General features: G+C 48.0%; 1 protein-coding gene across 1 annotated transcript; it reads right to left on the bottom strand.

Moving 5' to 3' along the window:
• Window positions 1-187: 187 nt before the first annotated feature.
• TOMM34 (translocase of outer mitochondrial membrane 34) lies at window positions 188-21895 on the bottom strand. Its single transcript, XM_079946495.1, has 7 exons — window positions 21611-21895; window positions 16511-16610; window positions 15242-15394; window positions 12150-12319; window positions 7033-7180; window positions 1496-1622; window positions 188-1252 (listed from the first exon to the last, which is right to left on the bottom strand). Exons 1-7 carry the CDS (start codon window positions 21735-21737, stop codon window positions 1148-1150), a joined length of 930 nt encoding a protein of 309 aa, XP_079802621.1. The 5' UTR covers window positions 21738-21895; the 3' UTR covers window positions 188-1147.
• Between the last annotated feature and the right edge of the window lie 951 nt (window positions 21896-22846).

Here is a 22846-nt window from a genome sequence, read left to right as displayed (position 1 = left end):
AAACTTGACTTCCTCAGGGACCCCTTTTCCTCCACGGGGTCAAACCTCCCTAGTCGAGGAAGGTGTTGCGACCACTCCTGCAGAACACTTAAGCCGGCCGCGGTTTCACTCTTGTGTGAGTAACTTCCTGCGTCCCATGGGACAGTCAGCCCTCCGAGAGCAGGGACCGTGTCTATTTACTCACCGCTGTTTCCCCAGCACTATACGTAGGGCCTGGCCCATGCAGACATTCCAGTAAATCTGATCAAAGAATGGATGAGTGCTCCATAAGCAGTCTTTTTTTAAAATTATTGCAAAGTTCCAAAATGAACCAAAACTGAAAAAGCATAAATGAAAGTACAACAGACGTTTATGTAGAAAACATTAATGCAGTAGCTTCAACACAGGGTTCAACAGAATCAGTCAGTTCAGTTCAGATTAACGTCAGCATATTACAAGGAACTAAGAAGCCTCGAGGGGTCCCTGCCCGGGACGGAAGGACACTGACTTCCAGGAGGCCTTTCTCCCTGTCTCGCCTTCCAAAGTGGCAGCCACACCTTCTGGCTCTTGAAACAGCTCAGGCGCCTCCACGCAGGGGACGGCAGCACAGAGCCACAGACAAAGCCGGCCAAGGGCCAGGTCCTGCATCCCCACCAAAGGAGGGCTCGGCCAAAAGGCACTGGGGCTTAGAACACAGAGCGCTGTGCCAAGGACCGGGCAGGGACAGCAGCGCTGGAGACCAGCTCAACAGGCTGCTTTGGGTGTAGGCGGGTCAGGGCTTCCCGGTGCCCCCCACGCCCCAGCCCAGGTTGCTCAGGTGGACCACGGTGAGGGTGCCTGGTGACGCTGGAAGGGCAACTCGCTCTGGAGTGTGCTGGGCAGAGACAGAGCCGAGGGCTTTGCCTATGAGGACCTGTCTGTGTGACCCGCTCGCTGTCTGCAGCACAGGGAGTTCGGAACAGGGAGAGACCTTTCCAACAAAACGTCTTGTTTTTGACTACACTGAGCTTAATGTGAACAGGCAAGTCCTCTGGAGGGGTGGGAGGCCACCACATCTCCGAGGGGCAGAGGAGGGCGCTTCGGAGCTTGCCCTGGGGCATGCCGGGTCCCGGGAGCAGGCACGGAGGAAGGCGGTCAGGCAGAGGTGTCCTGCTGCCCCTCTGGGTTTTCAGTTTAAGCTCCGGTTAACCTCCTGCCGCAGCTTCTGTGCGGGACCGTTCCTGGGCTCAATCTGCAGGAGGTTGTTGATGTCCGCAAAGCTGGCTTTATAGTCCTGAGAGGAGAGAGAGGGTGTGGGGATGGAGCCCTGGCCCAGGGAGACCAGGCGGGGGTGGGGACCGCTGCTGAGCCCGCAGAGGGTTTCTGCACCCCAGGCTGGAGGCCTGCCTGGAGCACCCGGGCCCCTGGACCAGAAGGCACGTGGCAGGTACGCCTCACCTTAGCCGTGCTCTGGAGGTGCCAGCACAGGCACAACTGGCTGGAGCCCTGTTGGTGCCTCCGGCCAGAACCTCTTTACCTTGAGTGCCTTGTAGGCTTGAGCCCGTCTGTAAAACGCCTTCACGTTCTTTCCGTCCAGCCTGAGGGCTTCCGTGCAGTCCTTCACGGCCTCCTTGTACTGCTTCAGCACCAGATGGCAGAGCGCCCTGAGGGGAAAGAGCGGGCCACGCAGCGGTCTGAGGAGCGCCCTGCGGCTCCCCGAACGCACCGTGCTGGGTGCTTCCTACCTCCCTCAGTCCTCACAGCCACCCAGCCCCCTTCTGCAGAGGTGACGCGGCTCAGAGGGTTGAAGGGACGCGCCAAGCTTCCACCACTACAGAGGGGCAGACCTGGGACTCAACCCGGGCTCGTACGACCCGAGATCCTGACCCTGTTCGGTGCTATTGTTCTCTCCACCTTACACTCCCACACTGTACTCTTTCAAGCTATAAAAGGCTTCCCGAAACGCTCCCCTTGATAAAAAATTATCTACCTCAAGAAAAAAAAACAAATACACAGGCTCTAAGTAAATAGCAGGCATGCTGACATGTTAGGGGTGAAACGTAAAGATGTCTACAACTTACGCATCAAAGATGATAAAGTGGATCAATAGATGGCTATAGTGACAAAGTAAATATAACAATATTCTTTTTAACTGAAGCGTACTTGATTTTATAACAATGTTTATGAATTTAATTGGGAAGTATATGGGTGTTCAATACATAATTCATTCAACTTACATTTTGAAAATTTTCACATTCTGCATCAACTGGGCAGGGGGAAAGTATATATTTGTATCTCTCTCATTCAATTTTAGTCCCTTCCCCCAAAGATAATCACTAAAAACAAAACAGATATCCATTCCACCTCACTTTTTAATGGATACGTAGTATTCACTTGTATGTACCATAATTTATTTTATTAATTCCTTATCAGTAGACATTTTTCACTGTTTCCAGTTTATAAATAAACGATGCTACCATGAACATCCTTGCGCATAAATCTTAGACGCCTATTAGGAGGGACTGCTGCATCAAAAGGTACATACATTTAAATTTTTGATTATTACCAAAATGCTCTCCAAAAACCAGCTGACCCTTGAGGAACACGGGTTTGAACCGCGCAGGTCCACTTATATGCAGATCTTTTTCAGTAACAAATTCTACAGTGTTACACCATCTGCATTTGGTGGACTCCATGGATGCAGCAGAACCGCAGATGCGAGAGGACGACTGTGAAGTATGCTGAGATTTTTTGACTGCAAGGAGGGTCAGTGCCCCCAACAGCCGCCTTGTTCAAGGGTCAAGTGTACTTAAGAACAGTTACTAACAGAGACTATTTTCCTGCAACTGTACCAACCCTGGGTCTCAACCTTTAACTTCTGCCAATATGAAAGAAAATAGCATCTGTTTTAATGTAGTTGCTTTAAATATAGGTAAAGCTGAGTGTCTTTATATAAGATTTTTAAATCTTATGAAATAAAATTTATCCAACTTCTTTAATGACTTCTGTGGGTCCCCCTCCACCACCACCAAATACCTTCCCCACTGCAAGACAGTTAACCCACACACTGTTCTAGAACTTAATGGTTTTACTTTTTACATTTGAAACTGTGATCCACTTAGAATTTATTTTAAAAAAAGGAGTGAGGGTAGGGATTCGGATTCCTTTTGAACTCTCTCCAGCCAACCCAACACCATTTATTGGATAATTCCTCTTTTTTCCCCACACTTTATCATATCTAAATTCTCTTATGCTGTTATTCTTTTCCTGACAAATTATGGAATTATTACCAAAAATGTAAAAAAATTCTAGTATTTTCACTGAGATTGCATGGAACTTATAAATCAACTTAGAAAAAGCTTCTCCTTGTAACCATTTAAAAGCAGGCACAAATTCTGTGGCATTCTTCCCATTGAAGAGGTCCTATGTTCTTTCCTCTTGAATGTAGGCAGGTTCTGTGACGGTTCTGACCAACGAGTACAGAGGAACGTATGAGTCCCAGTGGTCGGCTACAGGGGTCTTGTAGCGTCAGCCTGTTCTCTGGGAACACCTGCTCTTGGAGCCTTTAGCTGCTCTGCGAGAAGCCAACTACCCTGAGGCCACCATGCTGTGAGGACACTCAAGCCAGCATATGCGACAAGGCTGCCAGGAGAGGAGAAAAAAGGCTCCAGCTTGCTCTATCAGTTCCATTCCCCAGCCATTTCAGTCATCCCAGCCCTGGTGCCAGATATGCAGGAGAAGTGTTTAGATGACTCCAGTCCCAGCTACCATCTTGTTGACCCTGAATGACAGACCCGGAGTAAGAACTGCCCTTTCCGAATTCCTGGCTCACGAATCATGAGCAAAATAAAACAGCTGTTGTCAGCCACTAAGTTTTAGAATAGCAGTCCCTGATCTAAATTTGAACACAGAAGAATTCTAAGGAAACTAAAGTGTTCTCTCAATGGACTCTGGTGATTTAAAGAATGAGCCAAACTTCTGGGAAGCAGAGGAACCACAGTATAAGCATTAGGTACTGTTTGGTGACTTCCTAATACAAATGTTGCAATGAAAATGATTACATATGCACTCCAAAGATTATATTCAAGATGTGAAAAACGCATAACTTTGGCCTATAAAATAAACACCCTTGGCTTTTGGTAAACAGAATGATTTTGTATCCAATCAGAAGGGTTTTCATTATGAAGGAGACAAGACAAGTGAGTGAAAAGGAACTCAGGCTTTGGAGTATAAACACCTGACTTAAATCGCAGCTCCACCATGTATTAGTTGTTTAACTTTATGATCATTTAATTCTAAAATTAAATGATCTGGGACCATGACCTAACCTGAAGGACTAACCTGAAGGACCGCTGTGAGTACTAAATGAGACTCTTCGGAGGTCCATTCAGGGCCTGGCAAATTGTAGGTGCCAAGTGCCTGACAGTGATATCCACTCAGGTATCAACTGTACAGACAGAACCGGAGCCTAAGATGATGCACTGGTCCATACAGATGCATATGTACGAAGTGGAGCATTAAAATGGCATCCAGGATGTGGTATATTCCGCCACAATGGATAGGAAATTGATCTGTATAAAGTTTTCAGTCTTCTAAATTAAATTTATACAATCAATGTAATTACATTCAGTCTTCTAAATTAAATTTACACAATCAATGTAATTACAATGTAATTACAACCAAAAGCCCAACAAGATACGGTTTGGAATTTATCACAGTGAACCTAAGGTTTAGCTAGAAGATCAAAGCTGGGAAAATAGCCAGGGATACTCTGATTAAGAAGATTAAGGAAAAGACCAGCCCTACAAGATATATTGCAAAGCAATAGTAATTAACAGTGTGGCACAGACATATTTGCATGAAAATCAGTATTTAAATAAAATCAGTGTTTAAATAAAACACTGTCCTGAATGTGGTAAAAATCCAGGAAAATGGGTTAATAGAGGTCTCCAGCAACATGAGGTAATAAGCAAGGCCAGAGAGCCCACAGAAAGAGGAGTTAGAAGATGATGCTGGACTTCCCTGGTGGTGCAGTGGTTAAGAATCTGCCTGTCAATGCAGGGGACACAGGTTCGAGCCCTGGTTCAGGAAGATCCCACATGCCGCGGAGCAACTAAGCCCGCGCGCCACAACTACTGAGCCCGCGTGCCACAACTACTGAAGCCCGTGTGCCTAGAGCCCATGCTCTGCAACAAGAGAAGCCACCGCAATGAGAAGCCTGCGCACCGCAACGAAGAGTAGCTCCCGCTCGCCGAAACTAGAGAAAGCCCGCGCGCAGCAACAAAGACCCAACACAGCCAAAAATAAATAAATTAAAAAAAAAAAAAAGATGCTGCCGCACAAACATGAACAAAGGGGCTGCAGCCCTTTTTCCCGAGTTAGCCTGGCTGACTGAGGCACCTGGGTCCAATTGGCCAGTAAAACCACAGATCCAAAATGCCAAAATCCATGCTTTAAAACTAAAAGTTCCCTTTTCAACTCATTTGGCAGCAAAACCTGACCTGAACTTACATGAGGCTGCTTAGGCTTTCTTTACACCATTCCATGTGATCCTGGAATTTCCGTATGTTTCACTGCAGAAACACTTAACGATGAACTTCCGCGAGACGCCCAGACCCTGCTGGAGTGTTATGGGACTCAGCATATGCACTATGATACCTTCCTAAAATCGGAAACACATTTTATCCCAAGAGTTTTGGGTAAGGAACGGTGAGCCTATAGGAGACCCAAGATTTCTGAAATAAAGAGTAATGATGGGAAGGAGAAACAGACTCACAAGATTTATTAACGACTTATAACAAATGTTTGGATCAGATCTGGTCCCTTGCTGAATGTTTCAAGCTTCTGACAGTAAAACTAACAGATCTCACTGGAGCCAGGTTCCAATTCTGTCTCCGCCATTTACCGGCTGGGTGAGCTGAGGAAAAGCCCTTCCTGCTCTGAGCCTTGGTTTTCTCAACATTAAAACAAGATGAGCATCTACTACCAATACCTTTGAGGGCTACTGCTGAGCAGGGACTCCTACACAATAAAGAGACAGTACCCTGGCTCCCAGGCTCTCACTGTTGGTGGAAAGAATCACCGACCACTGGCAGCAGCTCAGGGCGCAGGCCCTTCTATAGCGCCGCAAGTCCAACCCCTCAGGCTAGACTGGACCCTTCTCTCTTACTCAGGCCAGGCAACAGTTAATCCATACCCTGGGTTCTGCCCTGGTCCTCGCAGACAGACAGTGCCGAAACTTCTAGCCAGAGGGTCTTGGAGAAGCCCACGGGGTGAGAGTCGGGGAAGGTGCAGAGGCTTTGATACTTGTGTTGGGGGTGTGTTTGCATAGCAAGCCCATAGCTTTTACTCACATCCTATGTTTTTCTGGTTAATGAAAATTTGGGGGGTGGGGGGGTGAACAAAGCCCAGGCTCCCCATGGGCACCCCTCAGTTTCTGCCATTTAAGAGAGTGAGTGCCACTGGCAACGCCTATCCCACCGTGACCAGAGTGTGAATGCACGTTTTGAGCTGTAACACACAGGCATACCTCGTTTTACTGTGCTTCACAGATATTTTGCAGATATCAAAACTGAAGATTTGTGGCAACCCTGCATCGAGCAAGTCTACTGGCACCATTTTTCCAGCAGCATTTGTTCACTCATGTTGATAATTCTCACAATATTTCAAACTTTTTCATTATGATTATACTCGTTACAGTGATCTGTGATCAGTGATCTTTGATGTTACTACTACGACTTGCTCGCATGATGACTGGCAATTTTTAGCAATAAAGTATTGTTAAATTAAGGTACGTACGTTGTTTTTTAGACATAATGCTGTTGCACATTTAACGGACTACAGTATAATGTAAATGTAACTTTTAGATGCACAGGCAAACCCCAAAACTCGTGTGACTCGAGTTATTGCGATATTTGCTTTACTGTGGTGGTCTGGAACTGACCCTGCGATATCTCCGAGGTATGCCTGTACTGACTAAATGCTGGGATGCAGAGCCCATCACAGTCTAAGAGAAGACTACGGGAGAATGTTCAGTGTCCTGAAATCTTCCCAGGCCAGCCGTGTGGAAGGTACCTGTTGCTGTACGTGGCGGATTCCAAGTTACTAAACCAGAGGCTCTCATTGTACTTCTCAATCGCTTGCTTATGGTTCCCCTTCTTTACAAGCTCATTGCCTTCCTCCTTCAGAACTCTGGCTCTCTCCACATCCCCAGCAGAAGGCACTAGATACAAATTCAGAAGAGGAAAAAACCATGGAGCAGGTGCCCAGCTGAGCTCCAGGAGATCTCTTGGGCAGCGTCTCTTCTAAGCCGCCTACAACGCTCTCTCCCCAGAGCGTTCCTGCACTGTGTAAAGCATCCTGCCTGAGTAATGAGACCCCCGATCAATGGCTTCTGGGATATTAAACAGTTTTTCCTTTGGAAGAGATTGGGATTCCTGATATAAACATACTTTTACACACACAATGATAAATACACAATAAAAAGTAACCCAGGTTCTGGCCTCAGCACTGCCACTCAGTAGCTGGAAGTCCTGTGTGACCTACCTAATGCTTCTGGACCTCAATTTGCTCGCCAATACATTGGGGGCAATATCTACTCCACACAGGGCTACTGTTAGGATGAAATGTGAGAAAACAGGAGAAAGTGCAGAGCACCCTATAAACTTAAAGTAGGAGAATAAGTGAGAAAGTATTTAAATAAACAAGCATCTGGTAAAAACGGGTGAAGATCCTACGCTTCCAGAAAAGGGCAGAGGTTATCTGCTACTCCTCAGTTGTTTTGGTCTGAGCCTGTGTTCTCCCCAACTCGACACCTGCAGCTGTGCCCCAGCCTTCAGGGTGGCGGGGTGGGGAGAGGGAGAAAGGGAGAAAAAGAGAGAACAAGGTGAAATGCCAGCTGCTCCACCTGGCCTTGGGGCCCCCCACTGCACCGCCCCAGTTAATTATTCCAGCCCCAGCTCCCATATAACCTGCTTTTTCAATTTTTAAAAACTATCTTTATAAAATACTCAATACTTATGACAAGGGTAAGGTTTTAGGAATAAAACTAATACCCTTGAACTCATCCCTCATCTTAAGAAACAGAACATTTACTAAGACCTTTGAAATCCTGTGAGCCTCTCCCACAATCAATCCACCCCAGGAGGAAACCATCGTCCCCAATTCTGTGCACACCAACCCCCCCGTTTTCTTGGTTAGTTTAACTATATATACAATCGTATCTATAAACTGTTTATTGTTTACGTTGTTTTAGAACTTCACATAAAGGAATACCTAATTCTATGTATTCTTTTTCCCCTCAAAATTATATTCCTGAGATGCATCTGTGTGGATGCACACACCTGTAACTCCTTCATTCATTCCCACTGCTGCAATGCAACTGATTTATCCGTTCTACTGTTTATGGAGACTTGGGTTATTTTGCTTTTCGCTCTTACCAAATTTTTTTAATTAAAAAAAATATATTTATTTATTTTTGGCTGTGTTGGGTCTTCGTTGCTGCGTGGGCTTTCTCTAGTTGCGGTGAGTGGGGGCTACTCTTCGTTGCAGTGCGCGGGCTTCTCGTTGCGGTGGCTTCTCTTGTTGCGGAGCACAGGCTCCAGGCACGCAGGCTTCAGTAGCTGTGGAACGCGAGCTCAGTAGTTGTGAGGCACGGGCTTAGTTGCTCCGCGGCATGTGGGATCTTCCCGGACCAGGGCTCGAACCCGTTTCCCCTGCATTGGCAGGAGGATCCTTAACCACTGCGCCACCAGGGAAGTCCCTCTTACCGAATTTCTGCTCTGAACGTCCTTGTACATGTCTCCTTGTGCACACGTGCAGGAGTTTCTCTAGAAGCAGAGCCAGTGGGTTGCAATGCGCACACACCCTCAGCTTCACCTCGGCTCTGCAACGCACCCCACGCTGCCCCACCCTTGTCCCCGCTAGCCACCAGCGATGCCCCACCACTTCATTCTCTCACTCCTTCCACTGCCTCTGCCAAAAACCCCCTTCCCTTGGCGCCTGAAGAGCTCACCCTTTCAGGCCCAGCTCAACCTGTCACCACCAGGAGCCTTTCCCCAGCTCTCCCAAGCACACTGATGGCAGTTCCCAATTTGAATTCCTCAAACATTAGAGACTCTAAAGCACCTGTTCTTCCTCCTGTATTTTATTATTTTTTAAAATTTATTGAGATACAATTTATCTACCATAAAATTCACCATTTAAAGTGTACAAATCACTGATTTTAGTGTATTCCCAAAGTTATGCAACCATGACCACTACCTAATTCCAGAACGTTTTCATCACCTCCAAAAGAAACCCCATACCCATTAGCAGCCCCTCCCATTCCCCTGCCCCCGTCCTCGGTAACCACCAATCTACTTTCCGTCTTTTAGGATTTGCTACTGTGGACATTTCATCTAAACGGAATCATACGATATGTGCTCTTTTGTGACTTCCTTCACTTCGCATAGTGTGTTCAAGGTTCATCTGTGTTGCACCATGTATCAGAATTTCCTTCCTTTTTATGGCCAAGTGATGTTGCACTGTATGGATATACCACATTCTGTTTACCCATTCATCGTCTGAGGGACATTTGGGTTGTTTCCACTTTTGGGCTGCTATGAATAATGATGCTGTGAACATTTGTGAACAAGCTTTTACGTGAACGTGTGTTCGATTCTCTAGGAGTGGGACTGCCGTCGCGTAGCTCTTAAGTGTATGTTCGTTTTAATGCATCTTGTGTGAAGCCCTTTACACACATAAAGCTTTCAGCCCCGGCTTGGGACTTGAGTGAGCAGATAGGAACCTATCTCACCAACAACACGTGGTGGGGTCCAAGTCAGCTGGAAAGCCCAGCCAGAGTCCCACTGGCAATTCTCTTTCCTCTCTCCCGTGCCCTGAGAGGCTCGATGGCTCCTTCAATTCAAGATGCTGTGTATTTGATGACAATTCAGAGGGCTGGGGTAGGGGAAGTGGTGGCAGGAAAGTTTCTTTTGACACTGATTGTAAGATACCTCCTGATTTTAAAAAGTTAAATTGTTTGGGGGAGGGGAGAGGGATTATTGCATTTTTAGACTTGGGGAGATTAGTCTTACATTTAAAGGTCACCCCCAGAGGCCAACCCAGCATTTTTATAGAGGAGGAAAAGGAGGGATGGCTCCACAGCTTAGACAACAGTGCAGGCCAACCCGTACTGCTGAGGCTGCAGAGAGAAGGGGTGTAGACACAGAAGCAGCAGGCAAGGCTGGGCGGTGGTCCCTCTACTGAGCATCTCTGATGTGGCCTCCGGGGGCAGCCCGTGGAGAGAAAGGTTACTCTGTGCTACGTCAGACACTAAGCAATAGGGATCTGTTCCTTAATTCTCCATACCATGGTGTCACAGGAAAGGCTGAGGAGCTCCAAGGGGCAGAGCCCAGAGAACTCTGGACTCCAAGCCCAACCCTGTTCCTTCCATAATGCCACGTATTACTTCACCTCCCTGGGCCTTGGTTTCCCGATCTGTGCAGTCAGGAGAGTGATCCCTTCCCTGCCTGAGTCACTCTGTCATTATCAGGACCAAACAAAATGAGTTAATAGGGAGGTGAGCATTCTTTAAAATGACGAACACGTGGGTGATGACGTATCATGGGCCTGGATTCATTTAAGCTCATTGATCTATTCATGCCACAGATATTAATAAGCACCTGGTTAGAGTTCAACCTCAACTACCTCTTAAAGTAACTACCACTACATTTTTATTACCTACTGTACGCTTTGTTTATCTAAGTCACTCTAATCTCAGAAGCAGCTCCTTAGGCTTCCCTCCTAGTACTCATGCCTCCTACTCCCTGCCCAATACTCACGTCTTCCTGAAACCTGGGTCTTTACAGTGGTCTCCTTCTCGGGACTCTTTCGACGCATTAACGTTTTGGCCTTCCTCCTGTATTTTAAATTGCTCTGTTTATGCGTCTCAGTCTCTCCCTGGGCCGAGAGCTTCCCGAGGGCCTCTCTGGGCCACACTGCTCAGCACAGGGCCTGGGACACACCTGGCCGTGACTCCAACAAAAGAATGAAGTAAATGGTAGGTGCACTGAAGGCGTCGAGTTCATTAGCGCCCCACGTTCTCGTTCTAGGGAGGGAATTCTCCCCACGGCCAGATAGGTTTCCTCCTGGGAAGGGGAACGACTCCTGCCCTCCTGTACACCCGATGCAAGGCTCCAGCCCCGCCTCCTCAATACCTCACCTCCCATCCTCAGTACCTCACTTGCTGGGCTGGGAGGACTCCCCTGGAGCATTTAAAGAGTTTCCAGTTGCCCCTGCCTGAAGAAGGGCCTCTTGTTTTTATAGAGCTGAGGTGGACAGTCTCCTGTTTGGGGCTACCTGGCTTTGATCTCCCGTCTCTTACTCATCCTCCTCCAGGGACTCATACAGTGTGTGTGTTCCTCTAGCTATGGAGGTGGAGCAGATGGCATAGAGCTGAGCTCATCACAAAATCTCAAGCCCTGGTCACAGTGACTAGTGTAGGGAATGGCCTGTGACCACATAAGGCCAAAATGAATTAAGAAAAGAGGAGCTAGGGATTTGGGGGAAAGAAACCCTCTCTTAGGTAGCTATCAGAAAAAGAACTCTTTCTCTCCCTCTGGGTCATGAGGCATGGCACATGGATGCGAGTCAGTGAACTGCTACAGCTGTTGTACTACTTTGGAGGGAAGACTGCCTGCAGACAAAGACGATACACATTAGAGAAGAGCGCAGACAGAAGTGCAGAGAAATGGAGCCAGAGTCTGATGATGTAGTGAGCTGCTGGAGCAAGCCATGCCTGAACCTGAACTCCAGGCCTTTCAGTTATATGGGCCAATAAATTCTCTTTATTCTTTTTACCACATGAAGTTTTTCTGTTCTTTCAACCAAAAACATCCTACATGATACATCCAAATGCTGCCGGAGGAATGAGAAGGGAACGAACACCGGATACCTGTGCGCCAGGCTGGGAGCTCAACGAGCCTCACATCACCTAATCCCTACACCTGTGGGGTAGGCTTTCTCATCGCCCACCGTAGAGCTGAGGAGACAATCTCTAGGAGGTTAAGGCCTTTTTGTTTTGTTTTTTACTTTGTTTATAGGATTTTTAAAAGAACTCATCTTACACGAGGCCAATTTTTACAGGATTACTCTAAAGAAAGTGGCTCTGGGGAGACTGGACTCTCTCCGGGCAGGAAGTCACAGCTTACCTCTGCTCTTCGTAGCTGTGGTTTCTTTGGATTTGCTTTTAGCTGTCTCTTTGCAGTCTCCCGAAGGCAAACACTCCCACCTCTTCTGAGCGGAAACAGGCACCAAGGGGATAGAGGGCAGCTTCTGGCGCCACTCGGGCCCAAAGGAGTCCATAAGAGCTCTGGTCATTCTGGAAAGGCAGGCAGGATCACAGAGAGGTTTCCAGCTGGGTCAGGAAGATATTCCTCCTCTCGCAAGCCCAAAGGAGGTATACGAGAGCCAGTTATCATCTGCCCCTGGTTTGAACCATGTCTTTGTACCCTTCTGACTCGCAGCAGGAAAGGAACAGGAGCCTGCCACCATATACGTCTTCTCAGGTCTGCCACCCCGACACCCCCTCCCTGCCTGGCCCTCGCTTGTCACACTATGTGAACTTCAAAGGGATGATCTGGTGCTTGCTAAGGTAATTAAACCTGACCCCCAAGGGACCATGCATGCCCCAAGAACCACATGTTTTATATTTTCTTAATGAATCTATTACAAGGCCATGCAAAAACCTGACATTTGATTAACGCTCAGAGATTTTTTTAAAAATGCAAATCTTACGTCATTCAAATTTTAAAATCTTTCGGTGGTTCCCATTTCACTAGGCTGGCAGGGCCTGAGGCCTGGTGCCCTCCCACCCCTCCGTTTTTATCGTGTGCCACACTGCCTCTCGATCCTCACGCTCAAGCCTTTGCATGTGCTCTCCCCTCCCCCCAGAAGAATCTCCTCCACTTCCCATTCCCCACTCCCACCTTCTAGGCTCAGGGACCATGCTGGTTTTGTTAACTGAACTCCAGCACCTGGCACATTACCTGGCACCCACGAGGGTCCATTAAGTAGGTGCTGAGTGAGTACATGAAGCTGACTGTAACTTCTGCTCCTACAACAGTGTTCCTGTGTTACTAGAGTGAAGAGCTCACAGACTGGTATCACTAAATACTCAGGGGCTCTAAGCCCCCAAAGCTGTTGTTCTGATCGGCCCAGCTGCTTCAAAACTCTACCCTCCTCCACCGTTCTCCCTAACCCTCCACCTTGGACTTCCTCACACCCTAAACACAAACCTACCTGCACGGACACACAACAATTCCTATTTCTCTCCCATCAAAACAGAAGAGCCGACAGGGCCAATCCCTCCACCTCGGCTCGGGAGCCATCTTTCCCTGCCTCTCTTGGGCCGCACTCGGCCGGCACCGCCCTCTCCCACACCTGCATTCTTTCTCTCTACCGACCCCAACGCTCAGCAGCTAGCTCCCTCCTCCTGGACGGACCCCTGACATGGCAGCTACACTGCTCTGCCCCTTCCCAGCCAGGCTCCTTAGGCCCACTGCCATTTGGCTTCGGATCCCATTGAACTGCTTCCATCAGAATCACCAGTGACTTCATTCCTAAACCCCGAGTCTACGTAAGCTCATCGAAACGCCTGATCTGAATGACGTCTTCATCCCCCTGAAACGCTCCTGCCTCCGTGATGCTAAATGCTCCAGTGTCCTCCTCCCGCTCCCGCTGCTGTTCCTCTGTGCGTCCCTCAAATGCTGGATTCCTCAAACTCCATCCTCTTCCCCCCACACACTTGCTGTGGTGCTCTGTTTTTTCCCCACAACCTCAAGCCGCCCCTATGCTGATGACCTTCAGATCTCTATGTTCGGCCCGTAGTTTTCCCCCTTTGCTCTGAATGCATGTAAATGCCCAGCCGGCTTCTTGCTTCTCTGGTCTCCGCCCCACCGTCACCTCCAACTCAGGGTGTCAACCACCTGGACGCCTCCTCTCTTCTTCCCTTCCCCCCACCCTCCAACCGCCAACACTTGTTGAAATACCACCTGAGTGTCCCCTGAATTGATCCCACTGTTCTCTATCCACCATCTCTCCTGGATTACTGCCCGCCCCATTCCTATTCTGTTCTCCTTCATGGTTGACACAGCGGGCAGCCACTCAGCTTTTCTCTCAAATCTGCTCATGCTGCCCCCCTGCTAAAGACCCTTTCACGATGCCTCACTGTCTGGGTTAAATCCAAGCCCCTGGACACAAGGCCCTGTGTGATCTGGCCTCACCATCCTTCCTGAACCGAGCCGCTCGCGTGCAGCACCATGAGCAGTGGACTTCTCGCAATCCCTCTAAGGCCTCCTACTCACCCACCTCGCACACGCGGCCCGTGCTCCTTGCTGGCCCCTGGCCCAGAGCACTACTCATCTCTCTGTCTCAGCTCACCTTCTCTGGAAAGCCCTCTCTGGACTCCCCCTGGCTGTTAGGTGCCTTCTACCACAGCACTCATCACACTGCAGGTTTGCCTATGACTGACTGCCGTCCTCCTGGAGACCAGGAGCTCTACTAGGGCAGGAAGAGGTATGTCTCAGTCATCGGCCCAGGCCCTAGCGCAAAGTCTGGTACATAAGTGGCAGATTTTGTTGAATGACAGAGACTAAAAGGAAGCAGAGAGAAAACAAGTCAAGCCAGAAAGGACGCACTAAACAGATACCATGGAGTCCTGTTCAGGGTTTCTGTTAGTGTGGTGTCTGGCTTTCTAACAGCCCATGCAAAGAGGGGAAACATGACCAGTTACCCAAATGAGGGCATCTGCTCAGAAAACCAGAAAGACATTTCACCTGACGGGCCTTGTGAAGGGGTCACAGTACAATATACTGAACCATATCCACAAACAACAGCCCTACAGCCTGGGGTGACAGCTGCTTGTTCTGTGTCTTACTTTCCCCACTCTAGTTAGCTCTTTGGAGCAAGTGGGGTCTACCTCTTTTTTATATTGGTATTCCGCACTGAACCCGGCTGAAACAGAGCTCAATTAAGTACGACTGTGTGAACGCATTTGAGCATCTAGGCAAAAAAAAACACACAAAAAACCCCAAGACCCCCACAACTCAGTAATTCTGACCCCTTAAAAACCTGCTAAAATACAACAGCAGACTGTCCTTCCACACTTTCTGCACATGCTCATTAGGAGTTTCTAAGGCTAGCCCAAAGGGATCCTCCCAGAAGACGACCAAAGCAATGGTTCCAAGCTAATCAGGGAGGACAGGACATCTCAGAGAGACTGACCACAGTGGCCCAGGCTCACCTGCTGCTGCCTTCCAAGGCTGACGTCACATGGTCATCAATCTGCAGCACGGTCAGGTAGTCCATGTAGGCCAGGGTGTACTTCTCCAGGGCCTCGTAGGCTGACGCTCGCCGCAGCAGGGGCTTCATGCCAAAGGGAACCAAGGCCAGCGCTCTGGGACAGGAGGCAGAAATGTCATCGGGCTGCTGAGTCACCAGGGCTCCCCGCCGCAGTTCCTGCCAGATAGGGCATCTGCAGCACTCAGTACACGGGAGGTCATTTCTGACAAGACAATGCTAGACGGTGAAGTCTTAGAAGAGGGACTTTTCAACTTAGACTGAAGTGGAGTAGGGAAAGAGGGCAGAGAACCACTACTGTTGTGAAACGTGTGCGCGTGTGCATCGATTTTCATAGCTGCAATCCCCCGAAATCAAGAATAAGTGTCTTGTAGCTTTCATGCGTCTATGTTTCTGTAGAGCGTGGCCAAGTGGGAATAACAAACAGGCTTTGGAGTCAGATGGAGCAGTGTCTGAATTCCACCTCTGCCACTAACCACGTGGCCCCAGGCAAATCACTCTACAGCCTCAATCCTCCACAACCCAGTTCTAGCCTGGGAAGGATGGCTGACTTACCCCACAGAGTGCTTATGAGCGCTCCACGAAGGAAACCTAGCACAGGGCCTGGTAAAACCAACTGAGCACAGGCTCCACGAGCATGCTCACCCTTCTCCTCCTCTCCCACCCATCACCAGGGCATGAATCTAAGGCAATGTCACAGGATACCAGAGCTGAGAACACATTAAGGTACATGTGCTAGTTTAGCGATGACCATGAAGGCAATCTCAGATTGGCTTGAAGAAGAAAGTATGAAAAACTGTTTAACGTCCTCTACACCTGGTCATTGCTTACTTCTTTCGAGGCTATCTATTAAGCTCCATCCCTCTTTCTTTCTCTCCCTCCCTCCCTCTCTCACCCACATCCACCCCAGAAAAAAACCTGAGCAAGCCAGTCACTAGTCTGCAACTCCACCTCATTCCCAGGTCCCAGATCTCACAAAGCCTTAAAGGCCTACCTCTAACTGCCCACCCTACTCCTTTCAGCAGCAGAGCTGAGGCTCCAAAGACACAAGTCAGGGGCCACAAGGACCAAAGACAGCTTCCTATTCTCAGTGACCTGCTGACACTTAGTGACAGTTCCTAATATCTGTCGCAGAGGTAACTTGGTGGGACCAGAGAAGCCCAGCCTCTCCTCCCGAGCCCCCAGCACCCCAAAGTCAGCCCTGCCCGCTCACGAAGTGCAGTCCTTGATGCAGTCTATGCAGTTCCCGTCCTTCAAGTGGCATGCTGCTCGGTTGGAGTAGAGAACACTTTCTTTTTCTGGGTCTGAAGAACCTGCCCAAGTGGAAGCAGAAAGTGCACTATTAACAGGCTGGGAAATGGATGCCTCAGGATATCCGGAGTGCATCCACACCCTGAGCTCTCTGGGGTTTAGTAAAGGGCAGCAGAGATGACTGTAACCCCATCAGGCTTGGTGGTCTGATGGGCTGGCAAGTCTGGCAAGGGAGTGAGAACACCCAGCTTCCTGCCATTCAAAGGGCATCAAGCATCTGCTCATTCACTCAGCTCAGCACTGAACGCGGTACCAGGCCAAAGATCAAAATGAAATAGCTCAAAGAAATCCATGCTGTAACTACCTGGGTGTGTGTGTGTGTGTGTGTGTGTGTGTGTGTGTGTGTGAATCCATGTTGTAACTACCTGGGGTGTGTGTGTGTGTGTAAACCCACGTTGTAACTACCTGGTGTGTGTGTGTGTGTGTGTGTGTAAACCCACGTTGTAACTACCTGGGGGGTGTGTGTGTGTGTGTGTGTGTGTGTAAACCCACGTTGTAACTACCTGGGGTGTGTGTGTGTGTGTGTGTGTGTGTGTGTGTGTGTGTAAACCCATGTTGTAACTACCTGGGGTGTGTGTGTGTGTGTGTGTGTAAACCCACGTTGTAACTACCTGGGGTGTGTGTGTGTGTGTGTAAATCCACGTTGTAACTACCTGGTGCGTGTGTGTGTGTGTGTAAACCCACGTTGTAACTACCTGGCGTGTGTGTGTGTGTGTGTGTAAATCCATGTTGTAACTACCTGGGGTGTGTGTGTGTGTGTTAATTTTAGTACAAGAAGCGTGTAAATCCAATAAAGAAGAAAGAGACGAAAATGTCATAAATGCTATGATAAATGGATCGAACAAGTGTTATGGGGACACAAAAAACTAATTCTACCTTCTCAGAGAGGACTTTGCCAAGTCCTCTGGGTCTGGCAGGACTACAGAGAACTTAATCAGCAGAAGGGCTCAAGCTATGCCGTGGGGAAGAAATCATTACTGCCTTTCCCTAAAGGCAGTCCTTATCCTTAGGAATCTCAGAAAGCTCAAGTCCTTTACTGTGGCCACAAGGATTTTCATTTCTAAAAATAATTTTTCAACCACTTCATACCCACTAGCATGAGCCATAATGAAAACAAAAAGTGGAAACTGTCAAGTGTTGACCCAGTGATTCCGATCCCAGGCATATACCCAGAACAACAGAAAACAAGCTCTCCTTTGAAAATTGTGAAACATATGGAAACCAGTATAAAAGATAGTTGATATTCATCACTAAACTCAGCATACAATCTATTTGTTTCCACCTTTTTGTTTTTGATATGACTAAAGCTCCGCTCATCCCCACCCTTTTCCCTTTGCCCGCTTCCCAGTCCCCCAGAGGTTGGCATAATCCTGAACTTGGTATGTCACATTCTCATGTATGTCTATCTTTATTACATAGGTATTCACAGGCAAGACACAATATCACTTTCTTTCTTTTTTTTTTTTTGGCCATGCCGCACGGCATATGGGATCTTAGTTCCCCGACCAGGGCTCAAACCCTCACCCAGTGCAGTGGAAGCGCAGAGTCTTAACCACTGGACCGCCAGCGAAGTCCACTTCCTTTTAAAGCTTTCCCTAAGTGGCATAACCACTGGACCACCAGGGAAGTCCCTGTCCTTTTAAAGCTCTTCCTAAGTGGCATCATATTGCCTCTCCTGCAGCTTGCCTTTTTCACTAAGTATCATGTTACCATACTGATGCATGATCTCTTTCATTCAATACCAAATATAATAAAATTATCTTCTTTTTTCTCTTATTTTTGCCAGGCCCCGAGTGAGATAGCAAAGTACAGAGATAAGTAAAATACATCCTTGCCCTTAAGAAGCAAGCACAAGTATTCAAAACTTGCAATCCATCTCAAGTTACCAGAGCACGGTTGCTCAGAAAACAGCAGTGGTGTGGTGGAAAGGGCATCAGAACCTACAATCCAGCCTGCGATCCTGCACAAGTCATTCAATCCCCCTGATCACATGTGCTCACCTATCGGATGAAGGTATCATTTCACAGACTTGCTGGAAGGGTTTGTTGTATTAGGTTGCTCCCTGCTCTCCTTTCAAGATCAGGGAAACTGATCAGAGAAATCAAGGGACTTGCCCATAAATTACCTAGAAAATCAGTAGCAGGATCAGAACCAAATTCTGGTCCCCTGCTGAATCCAGACATCAGGCCACCTCTTCTTGGGGCCCAGAATAAATCCATACAAAAAGACAAGTTTTTCCAGGCCAGCTGGGGTAGGATGAAAGAAGAAGGCAGAAATATCAATACCTCACATTCCTCAACAACTTTATTAAGTTGAGATGAAGAGCTGGGCCTACAGAGAAGTGTTCTAGAAAAAAAGACAGGGCAGTGGAGCAAAAGAGTGGCTTGAAACTGCAAAAATTCAAACAAAAAAGACTGAAACTTAGAGAGGATTTGGAAAAAAGTCTAGCAAAATGATTAAAAACTTGGACTTGGGAATCGGAGAGACCCACATTCAAATTCTGCCTCTGACATGTCTTCACTGTGTCAGCCCAGAAGAGGCAATTTAACTCTTCTGGATCCCTCATCTATAAAGCGTCTTACCCATAACTTAGTATGAAGATAAAAAGGGGTAATGTCGGGCTTCCCTGGTGGCGCAGTGGTTGAGAGTCCGCCTGCCGATGCAGGGGATGTGGGTTCGTGCCCCAGTCCGGGAGGATCCCACGTGCCGCGGAGCGCCTGGGCCCATGAGCCATGGCCGCTGAGCCTGCGCGTCCGGAGCCTGTGGTCCGCAACGGGAGAGGCCACAACGGTGAGAGGCCCGCGTACCGCAAAAAAAAAAAAAAAAAAAAAAAAGGCGGTATTGTCTATAATGTCTAGCAGGTACTCAACAAATGCTAGCCAAGGAAATGAGAAAGAGGAGGAAGGCAAAGGGAAAGAGGTACCAACGAGGGGCTGAAAGGGGTTCCAATGAGGCTCTGGGATAAGACATTCTGGAGAGGCTTTGGGCAAAAGGCTGTTGTTGGCTGAAATGAGCCGGAGGCTGGGAGAACTGGTAACAAAAGGTTACTCCTCTGTTGAAAATTCTCCAGTAGCTTCCCATCAGGGAATAAAACCCAAACTCCTTACCATGAACTGCTATGTAAAATGCCTACACAATAAGGTTCTTTCTCTGTAACTGACCAAGTCTTACTACTTCCCCCACTGGCTCCCTGTGCTTTGGCTCCTGGAACACACCCGCTGATTCTGTCTGGGGCCTTTGAAATTACGGTTCCTTCAACCTGGAATGCTCGGCACCCAAAACTTTGTGCAGTTGGCTTCTTCTCACCATTCAGATATCACCCCAAATGTCACTTCTGCAAAGAAGTTGTCTTTGACCTCCCATTCTTCATAAAGGAGCTCCCCAGTCAAACCTATCACAGCATCACATCTGTCTTCTTCAATAGCCCTGATGATTATTGCACAGTTGTTGTTTGCTATTTACTAGCTTAAGATCACACCTGTGGCTCCCTCACCAACAAGGATGTATGACCCTTGAGAGGAAGGACCTTCTCCATCTTATTATACACTCATTACATGCAGGTGCTGAACAAATGTTAATTTAAGTAAAGACTGACCCGTTGAGGAGAATGAGAGTTGCCTCAGGGATCAGAATGAGGCCTAAATATCAGAATGGGGTCCAATAGGACAATTAAAAAGCAGGCAGCTCACACACCTACCAGGATGGCCACTATCGAAAGAACAGAAAGTAAAATGTGTTGGTAAGGATGCTGAGAACTTGGAATCATTGTGCCCTGCTGGTGGGAATGTAAAATGGTACAGCTATTATGGAAAACAGTATGGAGGTTCCCTGCCCCCTCAGATTAAAAATACAATTACTATCTGATCCAGCAATCCCACTTCTGGGTATGTATGCAAAAGAATTCAAAGCAGGGCCTCGGAGATATCTGCCCATTCATGTTCATCATAGCCAAGAGGTGGAAGCAATTCAAACGTCCATTAACAGATGAATGGATAAAGACAATGTGGTATATCCACACAATGGAATATTATGCAGCCTTAAAAAAGAACGAAAGCCTGTCACATGCTACAACATAGATTATAATGTCATAGAGATTATTCAGTCACAAAAGACAAATACTGTATTATTCCACTCGTTTGAAGTACCTAAAGTAGTCAAAATCATTGACATGGAAAGCAGAAAGGTGGATACCAAGGGCTGGGGGGAGAGGGGGAATTAGTGTTTAGTGGGTACAGAGTTTCAGTGTTGCAAGAGGAAAAAGTTCCAGAGATTTGTTGCACAACGACGTGAATATACTTAACTCTACTGAACTCTACACTTACAAATGGTTAAGATAGTATATTTAATGTTTTTTTAACCACTGTAAAAAATGTTAAAACATCTATTAATATGTAAATATGTTCCTGTTATGTCATTAAGTAAAAAAGAACCAGGAGGTCTTCCCTGGTGGGGCAGTGGTTAAGAATCCGCCTGCCAATGCAGGGAACACGGGTTCGAGTCCTGGGCCGGGAAGATCCCACATGCCGCAGAGCTACTAAGCTTGTGTGCCACAACTACTGAGCCTGCAAGCCACAACTATTGAAGCCCGCGCTCCGCGACAACAGAAGCCACCGCAATGAGAAGCCCAGGCACCACAACCAAGAGTAGCCCCCGCTCGCTGCAACTAGAGAAAAGCCGGCACGCGGCAACACAGCCAAAACTAAATAAATAAATTTTAAAAAAATCCACACACACACAGACACAAAGAACCAGTAATAAAACCATGTTACAATAATAATAATAATAAAAGTGGAAAGAAAGGCTAAGGAAGTTTCTCGTAGGATGCCCAAGCTGGGGGAAGGGGGAGGAATGGGCGGGTGGTGGGAGGGCCTGGTTGGCCAGTCGGCCTCGGGGTAAGGAAGCCCTAGGCCGACAGGGCCAGAGCGACGTCTGGGTAGCTGGGGCCGGGGGAGACAAGAGGGAGAAGGAAGCCTGGCGGCGAAATGGGGGTCCGGGGTCGCACCTTGCGCCTGCAGCATCCGTAGCGCGCGGCTGTAGAGTGTGGCGGCCTCGGCGAACTGGCCATTGCGGAAGCTCAGGTTGCCGGCGGCGCGGAGCTCCTCCACAGAGTCTGGAAGTTTGGGGGCCATCCTGGCGCCGGACCGGTAAACTGGGGGGTGGCCCCGGTTCCCGGCGCCGAGGCGTGCCCAACCGCGTCTGGGCGGAAGCACCGGCTGCGACTATTTCGGTGCAACGGCTACCCTGGCGGGGAGAGGGCGGAACGGAGCGGGGCACGGGCGGGGCCTGCGCGAACCCGAGGCTCCTAGTGCCCCTCCCCCTGCGCATGCTCAGTTCTGACCTAGCGCGGACCCGGAGATGCGCTGGACGTTTTGGCTTGCTAGAACCCTAAGGATGAAACCGTGAACAGGTCCCTACTTGCCTGGTGTTTACATTCTAGGGGGGCCTGACTTGTAGTTACCTCATGAGCAAATGAAGGCGATAATCTCATAATGTGTTTAGTGCTATAAGGAAAGCAAAACAGTAATACCATAGAAGGTGACCACGTGGAGACTTTTTAAGTAAGAGGGGTGGGGAAGGCGTCTCCGAGAGACTAATAATTGAGCCGAGACCTGAGACTATTTAGGAAATGCTGTTTCAGACAAAGGGTTAGCAAGTGCAAAGGCACTTAGGCTGGAAACTGGCACCTAGTTATCTATAGATACTGATTTTATAAATGAATGCAATGATAGATTGATGTAAATCTTTCGCTGAGGGAAACTAGCTTATCTTCAGACTCATTTGACTTCACTCTATGCCCCACTTACAGCTCCAATTTTTTTTAAGCTGCTTGTTGCTACCTGTGCATATTAAGCTGTTTCTTTTGCTTCTTAACCTTTGCTTATGCTCTCCTCTTCCTGGAATTCTTTTCCAAACACTTTTTTCTCTTCCGTAATCCTGACTCAACCACTAATCAACTCAGACATCGTCTCCTCCATAATCTCCCTCCTCTGCTCGTATTGCTCCCGGATTTTATTCCTAATTCAGCTCTGATTCTGTGATTGTCAGTGTCGATGAAAATTAATGAATAGTCAATCTGTGAAAGAAGTGGAAAATTTTATTTGAGCCAAGTTTGAGGATTGTAACCTGGGAACAGCACCTCAGCTCTGAGAACTGTCCCCCCATTAGAAGTCAAGGCACAGTTATATAAGTTTTTTGAGACAGAGGGCAAGTGTCATTGTGACCCCCTACAAGATCAAGA

Source organism: Stenella coeruleoalba (assembly GCF_951394435.1).
Source record: "Stenella coeruleoalba genome assembly, chromosome: 15".
NCBI classification, from domain to species: domain Eukaryota; kingdom Metazoa; phylum Chordata; class Mammalia; order Artiodactyla; family Delphinidae; genus Stenella; species Stenella coeruleoalba.
Note: the sequence above shows the minus strand (reverse complement) of the source record. Positions and strands in the feature narration are given on the sequence as shown.